Source organism: Panthera uncia, chromosome B1 (assembly GCF_023721935.1).
Source record: "Panthera uncia isolate 11264 chromosome B1, Puncia_PCG_1.0, whole genome shotgun sequence".
In the NCBI taxonomy this organism is placed as follows: Eukaryota; Metazoa; Chordata; class Mammalia; order Carnivora; family Felidae; genus Panthera; species Panthera uncia.
In genome coordinates, this window is record NC_064811.1 from 158,616,916 (window position 1) to 158,637,785 (window position 20,870).

At 33.2% G+C, this 20,870-nt stretch overlaps 1 protein-coding gene across 4 annotated transcripts in view; it reads left to right on the forward strand.

Moving 5' to 3' along the window:
- ADAM2 (ADAM metallopeptidase domain 2) overlaps positions 1 to 20,870 on the forward strand; it is a 136,626-nt gene that overhangs the window by 16,660 nt on the left and 99,096 nt on the right. For all 4 annotated transcript variants that reach the window (XR_007457984.1, XM_049631467.1, XM_049631466.1 and 1 more), the window contains 3 exons: positions 10,498 to 10,574; positions 10,995 to 11,163; positions 15,682 to 15,738. Coding sequence is in view for 3 of the 4 variants with exons in the window: in XM_049631467.1 (XP_049487424.1) it covers positions 10,498 to 10,574; positions 10,995 to 11,163; positions 15,682 to 15,738 (303 nt within the window). In the remaining variant the exon portion in view is untranslated. The remainder of the gene's footprint in view (positions 1 to 10,497; positions 10,575 to 10,994; positions 11,164 to 15,681; positions 15,739 to 20,870) is intronic.

Consider the following 20,870-nt stretch of genomic DNA (forward strand, 5'->3'; position numbering starts at 1 on the left):
CTTAGGGTTCACATGTCAGAAAACAAAGGGTTGGAGTTATGTTTTGTTTTAAAATAAATTTAACCATTTACTTTTGATGATGCTGTAACTGAACTAGCATGAGTTTGCTCCTTGGTGAGTTACAGATAGAGACTATACCAGGTGGTGATGTCACACAAGGCAAACTTTATTTGCAACAAATAAAATCACAAAGACTAGCTTCCAAAGCCCAAGCAGGAGTGAGCAGTTTCTTTTTATTTAGGATTTAGGATGACTATTCAGAAAGGGGAGCTTTGCCATCACATCTAAAGGCGGGCATAATGTTGTGCAGGCGTCCTGAGAAGACATGCCTTATACACGCATTTTATGCTATGTTAATGAAGGTTGTGCTCCTCATAGGGTGGAGATTTTCACATTATAATGAAACAGAAGTAAGTGATGGACAAGAGAAAGGGGCTATGGGCATGCTCAGAGAGCCAGTATAAAGTGGATGGGGGCTTTGTCTCTTAACTTGAGTAAAGACTGCAGGGTCTTGCTTATTTATTTTATTTTTTAAACTTTATTTAAATCAAAGTTAGTTAGCATATAGTGTAATAATTATTTCAGGAGTAGAATGTAGTGATTCATCACTTAGAAATAACACCCAGTGCTCATCCCAAAAAGTGCCCTCCTTAATGCCCATCACCCATTTAGCCCATTTCCCATCCACCTCCCCTCAAGCAACCCTCAGTTTGTTCTCTGTATTTAAGAATCTTTTATGGTTTGTCTCCCTCTTTGTTTGTATCTTATTTTTATTTCCCTTTCCCGAGGTTCATCTGTTGTGGTTCTTAAATTCAACATATGAGTGAAGTCATAGGATATTTGTCTTTCTCTGACTAATTTTTCTTAGCATAATATCCTCTAGTTCCATCCACATTGTAGCAAATCGCAAGATTTCATTCTTTATGATTGCCAAGTAATATTCCATTCTTTTAATCACTGAGTAATATTCCATCATATATATACCACATCTTCTTTATCCATTCATCCATTGATGGACATTTAGGCTCTTTCCATAATTTGACTACTGTTGATAGTGCTGCTATAAACATTGGGGTGTATGTGCCCCTTTGAATCAACGTTTTTGTCTCCTTTGGATAAATACCTAGTAATGTAATTGCTGGGTTGTAGGGTAGTTCTATTTTTAATTTTTCTGAGGAACCTCCATACTGTTTTCCAGAGTGGTTGCACCAGTTTGCATTCCCACCAGCAGTGCAAAAGAGTTTCCCTTTCTCCACATCCTTGCCAACATCTGTTGTTGCCTGAGTTGTTAATTTTAGCCATTATGAGTGGTGTGAGGTGGTATCTCATTGTGGTTTTGATTTGTACTTCCCTGATGATAAGCAATGTTGAGCATTTTTTTCATGTGTCTGTTGGCCATCTGAATGTCTTCTTTGGAAAAGTGTCTATTTATATCTTTTGCCCATTTCTTCACTGCATTATTTGCTTTTTGGGTGTTGAGTTTGATAAGTTCTTTATAGATTTTGGATACTAACCCTTTATCTGATTTGTTATTTGCAAATATCTTCTCCCATTTCTATTGGTTGCCTTTTAGCTTTGCTGATTTTTTCCTTCGCTGTGCAGAAGTTTTTATCTTAATGAGGTCCCAGTTGTTTATTTTTGCTTTTGTTTATCTTGTCTCCAGAGATGTGTTAAGTAAGACCTTGTTGCGGCCAAAGTCAAAGAAGTTTTTGCCTGCTTTTTCCTCTAAGATTTTGATGGCTTCCAGTCTTGTGTTTAGATCTTTCATCCATTTTGAGTTTATTTTGGTGAATGGTGTAAGAATGTGGTCTGGTTTCATTCTTCTGCATGTCGTTGAAACAGGGAGAAATAGAAAATTTGAACAGACCGATTACTAGCAAAGAAATTGAATTAGTTATAAAGACCTCCCCAAAAATAAGAGTCCAGGGCCAGATGGCTTTTCAGGGGAATTCTACCAAACGTTTACAGAGGAGCTAACACCTATTCTTTTGACGTTGTTCCAAAAAATAGAAATGGAAGGAGAACTTCCAAACTCATCCTATGAGGCCAACATTACCTTGATTCCAAAACCAGACAAAGACCCCACTAAAAAGAACTACAGACCAATTTCCCCGATGAATATGGATGCAAAAATTATGAGCAAGATACTAGCCAACTGGATTGAACAATGCATTAAAAAAATTATTTACCACAATCAAGTGGGATTTAAACCTAGGATGCAAGACTGGTTCAATATCTGCAAATCAATTAATGTGATACATCATATTAATGAAAGAAGGACAAGGACCACATGATCCTCTCAATAGATGCAGAGAAAGCATTCAGCAAAATACAACATTCTTTCTTGATAAAAACCCTCAAGAAAGTAGGGATAGAAGGGTAGTACCTCAAGATCATAAAAGCCATATACAAGAGACCCACCACTAATATCATCCTCAATGGGGAAAAACTGGGAGCTTTCCTCCTAAGGTCAGGAAAATATAGGGATGTACATTCTTGCCACTGTTATTCAACATAGTATTGGAAATCCTAGCCTCAGCAATCAGACAACATAAAGGAATAAAAGTCATCGAAATCAGCAAGGAGGAAGTCAAACTTTAACTCTTTGCAGACAACATGATACTGTATATAGAAAACCCAAAAGATTCCACCAAAAACCTGCTACAACTGATCCAGGAATTCATCAAAGTAGCAGGTACCACAGATTCATGTCTCTGATATGATTAGGCTGTTTCCTGACCTGGTAGAGACTGTTAGTTTTTTTCATTCCCTTTGTTCCCTTAAAACCCTGAAATACTGAGTTTTTTGCATGGTTTTGTGATTCTGATACCTCCTAAGAAGATCTAGGAGAAGTGTGCTTGGGCAAATAGAGCTGGTAAAGCATTGATCACAGAAAATAGCTGTGGCCTAAAATGACTTCTCTTGTGTCTCAAAAACTACGTCTCATCTTTCTTTCTGGGGACCCCTAACTTTCTTCTTACAATGTGTCTCAAGTTAGCTCTATTACACAGATGGTTAACCAAACCAAAAATGTTTGTGATGTTTTTAAGCTATTATTTCATGATGATGTATATGTATGTGCTTATGTACATGTAGCAATATATCGTGAAATACTTAAAATGAAAAACATGAGTTGAATCAGGAAAGGTAAATCTTGGAAGAGAAGGAGAATCCAAAGACTTGTCTAATGTTTAATGTTCAAGGACCAAATAAATACACATGGAATTTCATGTACATTTAAGAATATATTAAATTTTGATGTACTTTGAACACTTGGAACTTCATTTAATGTCTGTATTCTATAATTATAATGTCTACAATGAATTTATAATTCATAAAAAGATTTATAAGTATGTATAGAATTGCAGGGATTACCCATGTCTCAAATGCTGTTTTATTTTTTCCTTTGCACTGCCCTACCAATTCCTTTTTATTTTTTCCGTTTTCCTGACTTCTGTGTAGTGAATCAACCAGTACTTTGAAATTAAAGCATTTTTATTTAGACTAGCTTTTAACAGAAGAAATAATACATATGGTGAGTTGCTTTAAATTTTGCTTAATACATTAGGCAAATATATGTGAGTCATCTATGGAGTAAAGTATAGAAATACATAAATCTCCATGCTGTCAAATCTGTCAAATATATATATATATATATATATATATATATATATATATAAAAACCTGACACCTAACTCTACTTCCTACTTCCTAGGAGTCACCATGAGAGATAAATGTGTAATTTAAAAAGTAAATCAAAGAATGTTTTATTGATAACCTGCATGTAATAAGTTGTTAATGTTGGCTTCAAATACAATGAATATATGGTTCCATGTAGATAACTTACATTTGCCAAAGCCGCAGGCCTATTTCCAGTGGAAGAAAAATTGGGAAAGTTTATAAAATTAGGTTAAAAGCGGGCAATTTTTTTTTTAAGTGTATTGATTTATTTTGAGAGAGACAGAGACAGCGTGAGTGGAGGCAGGGCATAGAGCGAGGGAGAGAGGGAGAATCCCAAGCAGGCTCTGAGCTGTCGGCACAGAGCCTGGACGTGGGACTCAAACTCATGAAACTGAGATCATGACCTGAACTGAACCCAAGAGTTGGGAGCTTAACCAAATGAGCCACCCAGGAGCCCCAGCAAATTTGTTTTTAATGAAGTCTACAAATGATTTTCATTCCTAAAAGTCATATTATCTTGGTATATTACCTTGGTAAATATTATCTTGGTAAATACAGACTTATCTACAAAAGAACAAATCATCCCATTAGACATAGAAAGAATTTGTTCCCAGTGCCTAGAACTTACAAGTGTAAGCCATTCATCATTGTCGTGGACTTTACAATCTCTCTACAACAAATAGATATTCATTATGATTAAAAGTAAAGTCACTAGGAGAGCATAACAATTCAAAATGTGTATGCACATAACAACAGACCTCAAATTACATGAGGTAGAAATTGACAGAAGTGAAAGGACAAATAGATAAATTGTTAAAATAATTTATTTAAGCATTCTTCTCTCAATAATTGATAGATGAAGCAGAAAACTCAGGAAATATGTTGGAAACTTGAGTGGAACTGGCCATAAAATTGATTTAGTCAACATTTGTAGGAGATGACACACAATAGCAACAGTGTATACATTCTTTTTAGTGCAAAGAGAACATTGAAATGGAAGAAAGCAGTGCAAGAAATGACAATGATAAAACAGGAAAAACTGAACAAGGAAATCAAACCATAAGAATAATAAAAATGAGCATTTTGATTCCTAAAATGAAAATTTTATTCCATGCTGAGTTAAAAATGATTTTTTATTTATTGATTTACAACTTTTCCAATTAACCTATTTATAAGGTCAATATAATTTACTGCTTATTCCAAAGAATTAGAAATGTTATCAATCTGAATCATATAAACCACTTTTGGAAGGAAGTAGATGAAAGCACATGGAAAGATACAGGTATTTTATCTTGATCTTATAAAGTATGATTTGTACAGATGAAACTGTACATGGGTCTACAATAAAAAACTCAAAGTAATCCATTAAGGTGAGACACCAATGAAATATTTTTTTAAAAATAAGGCATGACACTGTTTTAGTTTATGTTTAATTAATGTAAATAAACCATATAGTAATGTGAACAAGGAAAGTTTAACATAAAGAATTACCAACTGTAATGGGGACTAGAATAAAAAATAGGAAGTAAAGAGATCTCTAAAAACCAGGAATACCAGATAAAAGAAGCATCCAGCAGATCTAGTACTGGGATGAAGAAGACAGTCTCATCATCCAGGGTTGAGATCCCAACCTTGTTAGAAGGGGTGCAGAAATGGATGTCTGATAGACAGCAGGAAGTCACTATGGTGCTGTACCAACAGGTATTGCTGTAAAATTTCTCTTTGGAACTTTCTGAAAATCTGCTTAGTCAGGAAAGCTGTTCACAAAGAGGTATCTCAGAAAGCCACTCTGCTATGAAAGGAGAGGGACCTGAATTATAGGAGGAAACTACTGGCTAATGGGTGCTAGTGACCACCACGCACTCAAAGATCTGTGGACTGAAGAATCATCAGGCACTGAAGGACCCTGCTGGTGCAATTAGCTGCACACTGTTCAGGAGCCTTCCAAACTAGCCCCCTGGAATTGGGAAACAAAGCTCTCTTCTCATGCTCTCCAGCACCTTCTACTGGCAAAACTTTAGTACCATTTGGCAAAGGAATAATTTATGGGCCTAGATTCATTTGCGCAAAGCAGGTAAAAGATTTCTTAGAAGCTGGGTGCCAATGCATCAATAATGGACTAAGTCTACAACTTTGATTGTTCAGCTTTCATTTGCACACATTTAAACTCTGGTAAAATAAAATTACCCTGTGTTTCTACTTAACAAGATTCAGCCACCCTTTTTACAAATGAAGAAATTCTCACCTTTGCTCCCAATTGAGGAGACACACAATCACAAGAGCCATCATGTCCATTGCTAGCTATATTAATTTCTCCTCAAATTCAGTTACAGTCCCAATGAATACTACGTTAACTAGAGATTAAATTATAAAGTTAACTTCCAACAACTTGTAGGTAAACTAATAGGAAGAAGGAAAAAGAAAAAGAAAGTGGTTAGCATACACAAATAAACACATTGCATACATATAGGAAGCAAAGAGAAAGTATGCAAAATCACTATTGTCTTCATTAGTAAGTCATGATTGCTATCTATAGCTTCCCCCCCCCCCACCCCACTACCTATTCCCTGTTCCCATGGCTTTCACCCAGAACCTTAGCTTGCTAAGGATATTTACAAACTGAAAAGAACAAATATTTATTCTGAAAGGATCTGCATCTTTAATTATACTCTCTTTTGGTTGCTATAATAATCAGCTAGGTTCAAGACATAGCCCTTCTTGCTTTCCTTGGTAAAAGCAACCAATTTTCTTTTGGTATTCAGAGTCAGTCACTCCAGCCACTAGATGAGCCTATGTTTAGTGGCATAAGAATTTCAATGTATCCATTTGGAAGTTTCATCTTCCAAATTAGTGGAACTATTATTATGTCCCTTTGTTAGACCAATTTCCTGCCAACGGTTTAGAGTTAAAAGTTACTGAGATGGAAAGCATAAATGTGTATCTTCCAACTAGACTAACTGCTTTCAACTGATAGAGCTATAAAGTATATGCTAAATCCAAGTACATAAATCCATTGTTGCACTTTGCTGCGAAATGTTTCTGTATCAAAAACAAGGCTGCTATACAGGTTTGTCAATTTTGTTTATCTTTTTAAAGAGTCTGTTTTTGGTTTGATTGATATATTTTATTTTTTATCTATTCTTATTTATTTTATTTCACTCTAATCTTTGTTATTTCCTTTCTTCTGTTCAATTTAGGTTTAGTTTCTTCCCACCCGCCCCCCCACCCCAGTGTCCTAGGCGGATGGTTAGGATATCAATTTGAGATCCTTCTTCTTTCTTAATATATGCATTTATAGATATAAATTTATCACTTATTTAGCTACTTTTTATTATGGCGTGTCTTCATTTTAATTTAAAGTATTCTCTGGGTTCATGTTTATTCCTTTTATGACCCATATAAGTTATTTAAGAATGTGATATTTAATTTCCACATATTTGTTAGTTTTCCCAAATTTTTGGCAAATGATTTCTAATTTCATGCTATTGTTACCAAAAAGCATACTTTTATTTTTTGTAAACTTTTAAGTTAATTGAGACTTTTTTATGGCCTAGCATATGGTCTAGCCTAGAAAATGTTCCATGTGTACATCAGAAGAATGTATATTATGTTGTTGTTTAGTGGAGAGTTTTACAAATGTCTGCTAGGTTTAGTTGGTTTATGGTGTTTTCAAGCTTTGTATTTCCTTGTTGATCTGCCTAGTTGTTCTATCCATTGTTGGAAGTGGGATAGAAAAAGAAAAGAAATATCCAACTACAATTGTTGAATTGTCTATTTCTCCCTTCATTTTTACCTATTTTTGCTTTGTGCATTTTGGTGTTCTGTTATTTCATGCAAGTATGTTTACAAGTGTTATATCTTCCTGTTGAATTGAACCTTTTATTATTATAAAATGTTGTTCTTTATTTCCAGTAACAATTTTTTGTTTTAAAGCCTATTCTGTATGATATTAGTATAGTCACTGAGATTTGCTTTTAGTTGCTATTTGCATGATACATCTTTTTTCATTCTTTTATTCCCCATCTGTTTGTACCTTTGCATTTAAAGCATGGTACCTGTCGATATATTATAGTTGTGTCTTGTTTTTACCATTCTTACCTTGGCAATCTCTACCTTTTATTGATAGTCTCTATTTGATATGATATTGTCATAATACTTCTATTTTTTCATATTTACATTTTTTATTTTTAAAATGCTTTTTATTTTTGAGAGAACACAAGCAGGGGAGGGGCAGAGAGAGGGACTGAGGATCTGAAGCGAGTTCTGAAATGGGATCTGCACTGACAGCAATCAGCCTGATTTAGGGCTTGAACTCATGAACTGTGACATCATGACCTGAGCCAAAGTCAGATGCTCAACTGAGTGAGCCATCCAGGTGCTCCTCATACTTCTATTTTTTAAACCATGGTTTCCTTCAAAAATTCTTTGAACATAATTATGATGTCTACTTTGAAGTTTTTCTGTTTATTCCACTATCTGGTCACTTTCACAAGTAGTTTCTATGGCTTGTTTTATTTCACTGTAATGAGTTCCTTAGATCTTGTAGAAATAAACAAAAATCAAACAAATGAGAACAAGCAAAGTCTACTTATTCCAAGTAGTCATACTTTGGTATACAGCTACCATCACTTGAGTTTTGGCAGACACTCAAAGGCAGGCAGGAAAGTGGGAAAGGTTTATATGGTGGAAGAAAGGGAAAGCTCAGGTATGCCCTTATTGTTGGCATGAGAAAGCTGTAGGTGAACTAACTAGTAGTGTTGAAACATTTTATGTTTTATGTTTAGGAGTGCATATTTGACTCTCTCTGGTTGGTCCTAAATTGGAAGGAGAGACAAAAATTAGGTAAGCTGACAGTTGTTAATCAAGTCCTGGCCATTTGGGGGTGACTGTTACATAAGTTATTGTTTAGCTTCCTGGATTATTACTGGAGATAGCAAGGTGCCTTCCCACAAAGTCTGACTTGCAGCAGGCTGGCTTTCTGGGCTATTTCTTGCCAACCTGGGGGTTTATTTCCTGGACAGATTACAGAGGGTTGTGTGACACATTTCTATTTTTATATATGATCTAGCCTTTGTCCATTTGTATATTTAGTGTCTTTGTCTATAATTGCAGTTTTTCACTAAATTTAGGGAAACTTTAGTCATTATCTTTTCAACTGTTTTTGTACCTATTGTTTCTTCCCATTTCTCTGGGACTCCAATTAAACATATGTTAGATACATTGTCCCACTGGTTGCTGCAACTATATTTAATTTTTAAAGCTTTTTTTTTCTCAGCTTTCTCTCATATTTGATCACTTCTACAGGTCCATATTCTAAGTATTTTTTAAACCTTTTCTCTTGCCTCTCCAATGTGCATTAAGTTCTACCTGGTATATTTCATTTTAAATATATTTTTTGTTCTAAAATTTAGACCTGGCATTTTTATAACCTGTATTTCTCTGCTGAATCTCCTTATTGTGTCCAAATTTTCCTCTATATTCTTGATCACATTTTTAATATCTGTTGTAATTCCTTTATTTTAAAAATAATTGCAAAATGCTTGGTTGTTTCAGGGTCAGTTCTCTTTTGGAATTTTCTCATAACTATGGAGCACATTTTTCTTTTGTTTACATACACATTTTAAAATCATACCTTGGCTATATTCAATGATACATTGTGGAGCTTGTGACTTTCTTAATTCTTGCTCTCTCAGACAATTGACTGGAGTGAGTTTCCAACCTCTACTCTCTTGTGTTTGGAGACAGCCAAAAATCTCTCCTTAGTTCTTCCAGTTTTTCTGGTCTTAGTTTCTGCTAAACTACTTGAGATTTCTTTCATATAGTCTCAATTTAGATGTAAGTAAATAACCTACACTGAAGTTGGTTAATAGCACCCTGTTTTAAGACCTCACTGTGCCTCCTCCTTCCCTGAATATATCACATCCCAGTTTTTAGAAACTGTCAAATCTGGTCAGTAATTTGTTATTGTTGTTGTTGTTGTTGGAACATTAGCTACTTTACACTGCCCTGTGTTGGGGAGTGCTCTCAGGTGAAAACACACACAAATGCAAATATCAGAAAATGCAGTTTTCTTCTTTCTATTGTGGATTCCCTGCTCCCACCTTTACCTGCCTGCCTTCGTAGATGTAGTTAAAACATTATTTTTCCGAAGTTTATATTCGTTATTAGTGAGAGAGGTTTTTTTTCTTTTTTTTTTAAAATTTTTTTTAACGTTTATTTATTTTTGAGACAGATAGAGGCAGAGCATGAACAGGGGAGGGGCAGAGAGAGAGGGAGACACAGAATCTGAAACAGGCTCCAGGCTCTGAGCTGTCAGCACAGAGCCCCACTCGGGGCTCCAACTCACAGACCGTGAGGTCATGACCTGAGCCGAAGTCGGACGTGTAACCAACCGAGCCACCCAGGCGCCCCTATTAGTGACAGAGTTAATGCAAGCTGTTCTGCCATTACACTCAAGTAATTTTGAAAAGAAAAAAATGCTCTTTTGGATTTATTTTTTTTACCTCTATCTTGCAAACTTAAGTCAAGAGGGTGAAAAAATAAATTTTTTATTATTTTACTTTGATCCTAATGACTACAAATGTTAGGTTTAATTTATAACAGGAAAAATATGGAAGTGTACTTAATTCTCTTTGAACTTGGGAACTTTTTGTTCAGTTGAGCCAAATGCTTATTTAATAATCTTATAAATCTGTTTCGGAAACAATATTTGACACATACACACAAATAAACATATATGTTTTAAATATTTGAAAATAGTTCCTTTAACGTGAATTATTCTAATAGAGGTCTACGTATTTTATCTTTATTTTTCAGAATTTTTGCTACTACCGAGGGTTTATTGAAGGTTATCCAAATTCTATGGTGACCATTAGCACATGTGCTGGACTCAGGTTGTGTTATATAATTTGATAATTACAAAGTATAATATTGTCTTAAAGTTTTTAAATTTTTAAAATTATATTCAGGGGTTCTAAAATGAGGCATGACTTATTGTGGGAAATTGTCAGTGGAAAAGCACAGTATGGAAATTCTTGTAATATCTCCTACCCAATCCTGAATTAATATTTTTGAGATATTTATAGACTATGAAATATTAATTGCTAGATGAATATCAATAATGTTACTATTCTGTGCCATTCAGTAAGTTTGTGGATATTCAGTAACTTTTTCCTACTTTACCATCTAAGACCAAGACTCAAAATAATCTACATACTGTTAAAAAAAAACTGTTCCAGTATAATTTTGTTATTTATTTTATTGACTTTAAAAATGCATTATTTTATTTATTTACTTATTTTTGGAATTTGTAGGGGTTTACTACAGTTTGAAAATGTGAGTTATGGGATTGAGCCCTTGGAGCCTTCAATAGGTTTTGAACATGTGATTTATGAAGTAAAACATAAGCATAAAGGTGTTTCTTTATATGCTGAGAAGGGTATTGAATCAAGAGAAATGCCCTATAAAATACAAAGTATAGAGGTAGGTGATTAATTGAGTAAACTATGATTATTGCTATGCAACAATATAAACTATATTTTTCTAATGCACAAATTATTTACATTAATATACATTATAGGTAGATGTACCAGAAACTTCATGACTTATATTGTAAGCCTCAAAACTAGTCATTCAATTCTCTAGAACTCCAAACAGGCATTTTCCACTGTTAGTAGCAATTTTTCTTGGGATCTGGACCTTTATTGTCTGCAGATGCACTCCTTTCTCCATATTTATTATGTCAAAATGTTGATACAAATAACATATAAAGAAATTCACATAAATATTGAAGATATATACCTAGAGTCCTGAGGAGAATCACCAGCATCTTTTAAGGCAATGGCCTCGGGAGAGGCAATTACATTTTCCTCAAGAAAGACAAGGTTAATCTTCCTATGCAGGGATAGAGAGGCTGCTTCTACTGGCAAAGAAGACTCATCAGGATTTAAGGGATCAGTGACTCCTAGCTTTGTCAGAATCTTGCTATATGTCTTTTTTCCAATTTTCAGAATCTCATTGCTTCCCAATTAATGTGCACACTTTAACAGTAGACACCTGTAAGATTGAACATTCAATTTGTGTTATAATTCATCCATTCATATAAATGAGATTATGAGTTTGGTTTTCAACACTCTCAGCTCTGCAAATACAGTAGTTAAGGGTCTCTTTCAGGGCATATATTTCTTCAGACAAACATAACCAACAAGATGCCTATATATGTTTATGTGTGTGTGATTGGATCAGGTCTACCCATTATGGAGCGTAGTCTGTTTTACTCAAAGTCCACCATTATGAATGTTTATCTCATCTGAAATCACATTCACAGAAACATCCAGAATAATGTTTAACTACAAATCAGTGTATTATGGCCCAATCAAGTTGACAGATAAAATTAACCATCATACCAGAGTTAGAAAATTCATTATTATATTTCTTCTAAAACATTTATTAATTTCTTGCATTTTAATTTATAATCCAATATAATTTAATTTTTGTCCGGAGTGAGGTAGTGTTCTAAATTCATCATTTTTTATTTGAAATCTAGTTTTTCCAATTCTTTTTCTTTAAAAAAACTAATCTTTGGTCCACTGAATTTTCATGGCTTCCCTCCCCCCCCCCCCCCCCCCCCCACCGCCTTGCCAAAGATCAGTTGACCATAAATGTTTGGGACTATTTCTGCATTGCAATTACGTTTTATCTTTATGTATATTCTTATGCTAGAACCACACTTTTATTTGTTTAACCACTATATCTTTGAAGTATGTTTTGGAATTAGTAAGTGTACACTCTTCAGAGATGTTCTTTTATGAGATTGTTTCGGCTATTCAGGGTAGTATTCATTTCCAAATACATTTTAAATTTTATTTTCAATTCCTTTAAAGAACCAGATGGTGTTATGTTGATTTTGTAGACTGCCCTGGGAAATATTGCCATTTAATAATACTGACTCTATCTGTGAACACTGAATAGCTTTTTGTTTTTTAATTTCTTTTTGCAGTGTTTTGTATAGTTCAGTTTCTAAGTTGTCATCAAAACTATTTTTGTTAAGTTTATTTCTACATTTTTTATTTAAATATTATGGAAATTTTAATTTTTATTTCAAAGTTATGTTTCTAACTATTAGTGTTTGGAAATTGTTGATTTATATATACTGATTTTGTATCCTGCAAACTTGTTTAAATTGCTTATTGGTTTCTTATCTTATTGAGGTTTTTGTAGTTTTCTATGTATAAGGTTATGTTATCTTCAATAAAGACAGTTTATGTTCTTCCTTTGCAATTAGGATACCTTTCATTTATTTTTCATTGCCTAACTGCCCTAGTTAACACCTCAAGTATAATATTGAATAGGTGAGAAAAGATATCCTTGTCTTGTTCCAATCTTAGGAGGAAAGGATTCAGTCTATTGCCATTAAGTATGATATTAATGGTGAAATACAATAAAAAAAATCCCTGTAATTTATGACTCACTTTACTCTCTGAAAAAACTCTCCTGTTTTTCATTCTATCCCATGTTTTCTGACTTTTCCTTATAGATATACTCACATTCTAGGTACTGATATTTCCTTTGTTAGGTTTCAGATTTTTATTTGTCATATACCTTTCCATGGATTTGTCTGCTGTAATTTACAGATCTCCCACTTTCTTTCTAAATTTCTTCCTGAGTTATCCCATATTGGACTTAATGATCACTCAAGTTAAAATACACAAACACACATTATCTATCTACTTATTTATGTATATCTATCATCTATATATCTAAGTAAGTTTGTAAGTTTGTATCTATCTCTCAAATTTTATCTTCATGTCCCTTCTCCCTCCCTGAATATTCATACCAATGACCTTTGATATCTTTTAAACTTAAACCTTTAATCCATCTATATTGGAATTGGATCATCTGGAGGTGTTATGTGATTTTCTTGCTTAGATCCAATTCTCTAGTATTTACTTGACCAAAGCAAACTTTCCTGCAGTTGGAATCATCTTTATGTAACACATAACTAAGAAATTTGTCTCTGTATATGGCTACTTTCTCTTATCAAATAAAATAACTTTAGAGGTCTTTTGAAATCAAGTTATCTGCTTTCAAAGCTATCAACTTTTCCAACACATAACAATTCCTGGCATTAATTTATGCAACTTTGTATTGAACTTTTATTTGGCCAGAACGGACTATGTATTTTTTTCTGCATCAAAGCTTATTGTTCCATAAATGAGTAAATAAATTCTTGTTAACTAAATATTACCAATTTCAATCTCAAAGAAGACAGTGATCAAGGATTATTTCAGTGAATGTTAGCCAACACTTATTTTCCTTAAAACAAAGAAATAGATTTTAATCACTCAATCCATTAATGTATTATTTCTCTCAAATAATTTAAATGTTTACTTTTATCCTCAGGTAAGGTAGTGTCATTTCTTGTTTAGGGACTTTAATAAAATGATAAAGTTCTATAAGCAAAACTTCTTTGCAATATTTGGTGCTTAATTTTGGAAGTAATAGTAAGAAACCAGTTAGACAATAAGGGGATTTCACTTGCATTTTTAAAATGAAACCCTTAAATCTCCAAGACTTGGGCCAAGAAAGAGAATTTTAAGGTGAGGGGGAATTTAAAGTGAGTAGTCAATCATCTCTAAATGTGTCTTTCTGACCTTTCTCAACTTTTTTTTCCCTTTATTTTCATATAACTGTCACTTTTCTGATCTCCACTAAATACCAGATTTGTTGTTCCTCTTTAATTCTCTTTTTTATGCATTAAGGAAAGCATTTTAATGAAAACGAAATGCTTTTGAAATTTCAAGGGATTAAATATCAGTGTAAAGAAGAAAAAGCACACACTAAAATGAGCATGATAACATTTTCCTCAATTTCTGAAATTTGGTCCTCCTTTTCTACTTCTAAATATTTTCCTGTGCATGTAGATGATATGCTATTTTAGTAACAAAATATTTTGAGTTATCCACACTATAGTCTTAAAGTGCTTGCAATGTCTGTCTTACATGTTTTCCCCAGTGCATTTCTCCTGCATAAAAACTGATGAAAATAAGTAACATTTTATTGGTAGTAATTATAACAATTATTATTGTATCCCCATGTTTGGGAAACAATCTGAGTCGCATAAAAATAAGCCAGCTTTCAAACACCGTTAGGCTTCACATTTATGCCTAATTTAATTACTATGATCTACATGGATCACATCATATCCAGAATATACATCTTGAGATTTCTATGATCCAATTTAAGAGTGTTAGTTATTTTGATTCTCTATTGGCTAGCATTTTTCTGAGGTAAATTATACAAAAGTTAACTTTATCCTTTAAATGAAATCCCACTCCTCTAAACACAGATGTGTCCTCACCTTTTAGGGATACAGAAAAAAAAAAACATAGTACCACATACTACTGTATAATAGGATTTTTAATCTAATTAAACACATACATCTTGTATTGGGAAGTCAATTGAGAAATAGAAACAGAGAAAATAAGATGAATAGACAAGTACCAATGAGAATATGGACAATGGAATTAGAGGAAAGTTTTCCTTGAGTGAATTAAATATTTGATCAGGTAGGGGTGCCTGGGTGGCTCAGTCGGTTGAGCGTCCAACTTCATCTCAGGTTATGATCTCATGGTTTTTGAGTTCGAGCCCCGCGTTGGGCTCTGTGCTGATAGTTGAGGGCCTGGAGCCTGCTTCGATTCTGTGTCTCCCTCCCTCTCTGCTCCTCCCCTGCTCACACTCTGTCTCTCTTTCAAAAATAAATAAGGATTAAACATTTTTTTTAAATAAATAAAAAATAAATATTTGATCAGGTAGAAAAGATGTGACAAAGGCAAGATTTCTGAAAATGATTCAGTGATGCCAAGTTTTGCTTATATTATCTGGTTCTATTTTTTATATATAAATCAGATTTTACGACATCAAATTCATGAAGTAGTGGTAAATATTAAAATATTTAAGTAATTCTTCAATTTTGATGTAAAGTTTGTGGATTTTTTTCAGCCACTCTCAGAGTTCTCTCAGTATATAGAAATGCATGTTGTAGTTGAAAAAAATTTGGTAAGTATATTTTAATTTATTTTACGTCCATTTATTTTAGCAATGAAGGTTTATAAAAAAGTTGGAATAAATTTTTAACAAATGACCATAAATGACAATTTTTGCTTTATTGCTGCTTTAATGTATTTTAAATTACTACTATCAGTAAATTGAAAATAAAATATCTATAAACTTATTCTTAATTTTATATAAATAATATAAATAAAAATAATTGCTACCTTTAGAATAGTTTCTTAGTAATTTTTATTTATAATTTTTATTTATCTTTTCTATTTCCCTAATGCTTGGCAATGCCTGACCTTTTTACTGTCCCCAAAGTTTTGCTTTTTCAGAGTGTCATGTAATTGAAACATATAGTGTATGTTTTCAACTTTGCTGCATGCCTTTTCCTGGCTTAATAGCTCATTTCTTTTCAGCACTGAATAAAATTCTATTGCCTGGATACACCACAGTTTATTTAGTCACTCACATACTGAAGGATATCTTGGTTGCTTCCAAGCTTCCAAAATTGTAAACCAAACTGCTAAAAACATCCATGTGCAGGTTTTTGTGTGGACATAAGTTATGACTACTTTGGGTTAATACCAAGGAGTATTATTTCTAGATCATATGTAAGAGTTTGCTTCATTTTGTAAGAAAATGCCAGAATTTCTACTAGAGTGGCTGTACCATTTTGCATTTGACACTTTAAATATATTATCCTAATGTCTTCTGACCTCTGAGGTTTCTGATGAAGAAAATGAATGATAATCTTATCATCCCTTCTATGTGATTAATTACTTCTGTCTTGCTGCTTTCAGTATTCTATATTTGTCTTTAGGTTTTACAGTTTGATTACAATGTCTTTGATTATAATGTGTCTTGTGGTTTGTTTTTGGATTTATGCTTCTTAGTGTTGTTGAGCTTCCAGGATTTGTAGGTTCATGTATTTTATCAAATTTGGGAAGTTTTTGGTCATTGTTTCTTCAAAAATAATCTCTATTCTTTTTCAGGGATTCCACAATTCATATATTATTCTGCACAGTGGTATAAGTCCCCCTTTACCCCCCTCTTTGGTTCTTAGTAATTTCAATTATCCTACCCTTGAGTCTGTTGATTACTTCATATGTCTCTTCAAATCTACTGTTGACCCCTTCTAATTAATTTTCAATTTATTTATTGTATTATTCTACTCCAGAATTTGTTTCAAATTTAAAATAATTTCTATATCCTTGTTATTTTTCTCATTTTTTTTCATATATCATGTTCCTTTTTTAAAATTTCCTTCAGTTCGTTCTTTTCCCTTAGCTGTTTCAGTATACTTTATTTTACTTTTCATAAAGTTTCTATTTAAATTCCAGTTAACATACAGGGTAATATTAACTTCAAGGGTGATTCAACACTTCATACAACACCTGATGCTCATCACAAGTTCACTCCTTAATCCACATCACCTATTTAACCCATTCCCTACCCACTTCTACTCTGGTAACCATCAGTTTTTTCTCTATAGTTTGTTTGGCCTCTCTCTTTCTTTTTTTATCCCTGTGTTCATTTGGTTTGTTTCAAAAATTACACATATGAGTGAAATCGTGTGGTATTTGTTTTTCTTTGACTTATTTTCCTTAGCGCAATGAGAGCTCCATCATATCATTGCAGATAGCAACATTTCATTCCTTTTTATGGCCAAGTGATATTCCATTGTGTCATTCATCAGTTGATGGACATTTGGGCTGTTCCCATAGTTTGGCCATTGTAGATAATGCATGTATCTCTTTGAATTATTATTTTTATTCTTTGGGTAAATACCTCATGGTGCATTTGCTAGATTGCCTACAGTTTTTTATTTTTAACTTTTTGAGGAATCTCCATACTTTTTTCCAGAGTGGCTACACTGGTTTGTATTTCCACCTACAGTGCAAGAGGGTTCTCCTTTTTCCATATCCTCACCAACACCTGTTATTTCTTGTGTTGTTGATTTCAGCCATTCTGATAGGTGTAAGATGATATTTCAGTGCAGTTTTGATGTGTCTCCTGATGATCAATGATGCTGAGCATCTTTTCATTTGTCTGTTGGCCATCTGGATGTCTTCTTGAAAAATATCTATTCATATCTTCTGACAATTTTTAAATTGTATTATTCTTTTTTTTTTATTTTGGTGCTGAGTTTTATAAGTTCTTTACAGATTTTGGGTACTACTTTTTTTGCATATCTTCTCCCATTCCATAACTTGCCTTATAGTTTTGTTGATTGTTTCTTTCACTGTGCAGAGGCTTTTAATTTTTATTAAAATTAAATAATAATATTTAATTAGTCCCATAGTTTATTTTTGCTTTTGTTTACCCAGCCTCAGGAGACATATCGAGAAAGAAGTTGCTGTGGTCAGTGTCAAAGAGGTTACTGCCTATATTCTTCTCTAGGATTTTTATGGTTTCTGGTCTCACATTTAGGTCTTTAATCCATTTTGAATTTATTTTTTGTGTATGGTATAAGAAAGTGGTCCAGTTTCATTCTTTTGCATGTTGCTGTTCTGTTTTCCCAACAGCATTTGTTGAAGAGACTTTTTTTCCCCATTGGATATTCTTTCCTGCTTTGTTGAAGATTAAGTTGTGAAGTTGTGAGTTTATTTCTGGACACCCTATTCTGTTCTATTGATCTATGTGTCTGTTTTTGTGCCAGTACCACACTGTCTTAATCACTACAGTTTTATAACATAACTTGAAGCTATGATTGTGATGCTGGAATTGTGATGCCTCCAGCTTTGCTTTCCATTTTCATGATTGCTTTGACTATGCAAGGTCTTTTGTGGTTCCATACAGGTTTTAGGATTGTTTGTTCTATTTCTGTGAAAAATTCTGTTGGTATTTTGATAAGGATTACATTAAACGTGTAGATTGCCTTGTATACTATAGACATTTTAACAATATTTGTTCTTCCAATCCATGAGTATGGAACCTCTTTCTATTTCTTTATATCCATTTCAATTTCTTTTATTAACTATTTTATAGTTTTCAGAGTACAGGTCTTACACTTCTTTGGTGAGGTTTATTCCTAGGTATCTTATTGGATTTGGAGCAATTATAAATGGGACTAACTCCTTAATTTCTCTTTCTGCTGCTTAATTATCGGTGTATAGGAATGCAACAAATTTCCGTACATTGATTTTGTATCCTGGGACTTTACTGAATTCATGTATCAGTTCTAGGAATTTTTTTGATGAAGTTTTTTAGACTTTTCTATACAGAGTATCATGTTATTTGCAAATAGTTAAATTTTGACTTCCTCCTTGCTGATTTGGATGGTTTTTATTTCTTTTTGTTGTCTGATTGCTGAGGCAAGGTCTTCTAGTACTATGATAAATAACAGTGGTGAGAGTGGACATCCCTGTCTTGTTCCTGACCATAGGAACATTTTTTCCTCATAAAAGATATTAGCTGTGGATTTTTCACAAATGGCCTTGATTATGCTGAGGTATGTTTCCTCCAACCCTACTTTGTTGAGAGTTTTTATCATGAATAAATGTCTTCAGATGCTTTTTCTACATCCATTGAAGTAATAATATGATTCTTATCCTTTCTTTTATTAATGTGGCATATCACGTTAATTGATTTGCAAATATTGAAACACCCTTGCAACACAGGAATAAATCCCACAATTGTGGTGATTGGTTTTTTTAATGTATTTCTGGATTCAGTTTGCTAGTATTTTATTGAGAATTATTGCACCTATTTTCATCAGGGTTGTTGGCCTGTAGTTCTCTTTTTTAGTGGAGTTTTTGTCTGGTTTTGATATCAGGGTAATGCTGGCCTCATAGAATGAGTTTGAAAATTTTCCTTCCTCCTGTATTTTTTAGAATAGTTTGAGAATAGGTATTAACTCATCCAAATTGGTAGAATTTGCCTGTGAAGCTATTTGGCCCTGGGCTTTTGTTTATTGGGATATTTTTCAATATTGACTCAGTATTTTTGCTGGTTATTGTTCTGTTCAAGTCTTCTATTTCTCTTGTTTTCATTTTGGTAATATATATGTCTTGGAATTTATCAATGTCTTCCAGGTTGTCCAATTTGTTGACATATAGTTTTTCATAATATTCTTTTATAATTGTTTGTATTTCTGTGGTGTTAGTTGTTATTTTTCCTCTCTCATTTGTTATTTTATTTATTTGGTTCCTTTTTCTATGTCTGTCTGTTTGTCACTCTCTCTCTTTTTGATTAAGTCTCACTAGAGATCTATTAATTTTATAAATTTTTTTAAAGAACCAGCTCCTGGTTTCATTGTTCTGTTTTTTTCCCCCAGTTTCTATATAATTTACTTCTGCTTTAATCTTTACTATTTTCTTCTTTCTACTGGCTTTAGGCCTCATTTGTTATTCTTCTTCTAGCTCCTTTAGGTGTAAAGTTAGTTTGTTTATTTGAAAAATTTCTTGCTTCTTAGGATAGGCCTGCATTGGTAAATGCTTTCCTCTTAGGACCACGTTTGCTGCATCCCAAAAGTTTTGGACTCTTGCATTTTCATTATCATTTGTTTCCATGTATTTTCCTTGTTGACCCGTTCATTAGCATGTTTTTTAATCTCCATGCGTTTGTGGTTTTTCCAATTTTTTTTCTTGTGCTTGACTTCATTTCATAGCATGTGGTCATAAAAAGTACATAGTATGATTCAGTCTTTTTGTATTTGTTGAGGCCTGATTTGTAATAGAATATGTGATATATTCTGGATGATGTTTCATGTGCACCTGAAAAGATTTTGTATTATGCTGGTTTGGGATGGCATGTTCTGAATATACCTATTAAGTCCATCTGGTCCAGTGTGTCATTCAAAGCTATTGTTTCTTTGTTGATTTTCTGTTTAGATAATCTATCTGTTGATATGGGTAGGGTTTTTAAGTCCCATGCTATTATTGTATTATTATCAACGAGTACCTTTATGTTTGTTATTAATTGTTTTATATATTTGGGTGTTTATGTTGGGGGCATAAATATTTACAATTGTTGTAACTTAGTGTTTTATTGTCCCCTTTATGATTATACAATTCCCTTTATCTCTTGTTACAGTCTTTGTTTTAATGTCTATTTTGTCTGATATAAATATTGCTACTCTGGCTTTCTTTTGACATCCATTTGTATGATAACTGTTTCTCCATTCTCTTGGT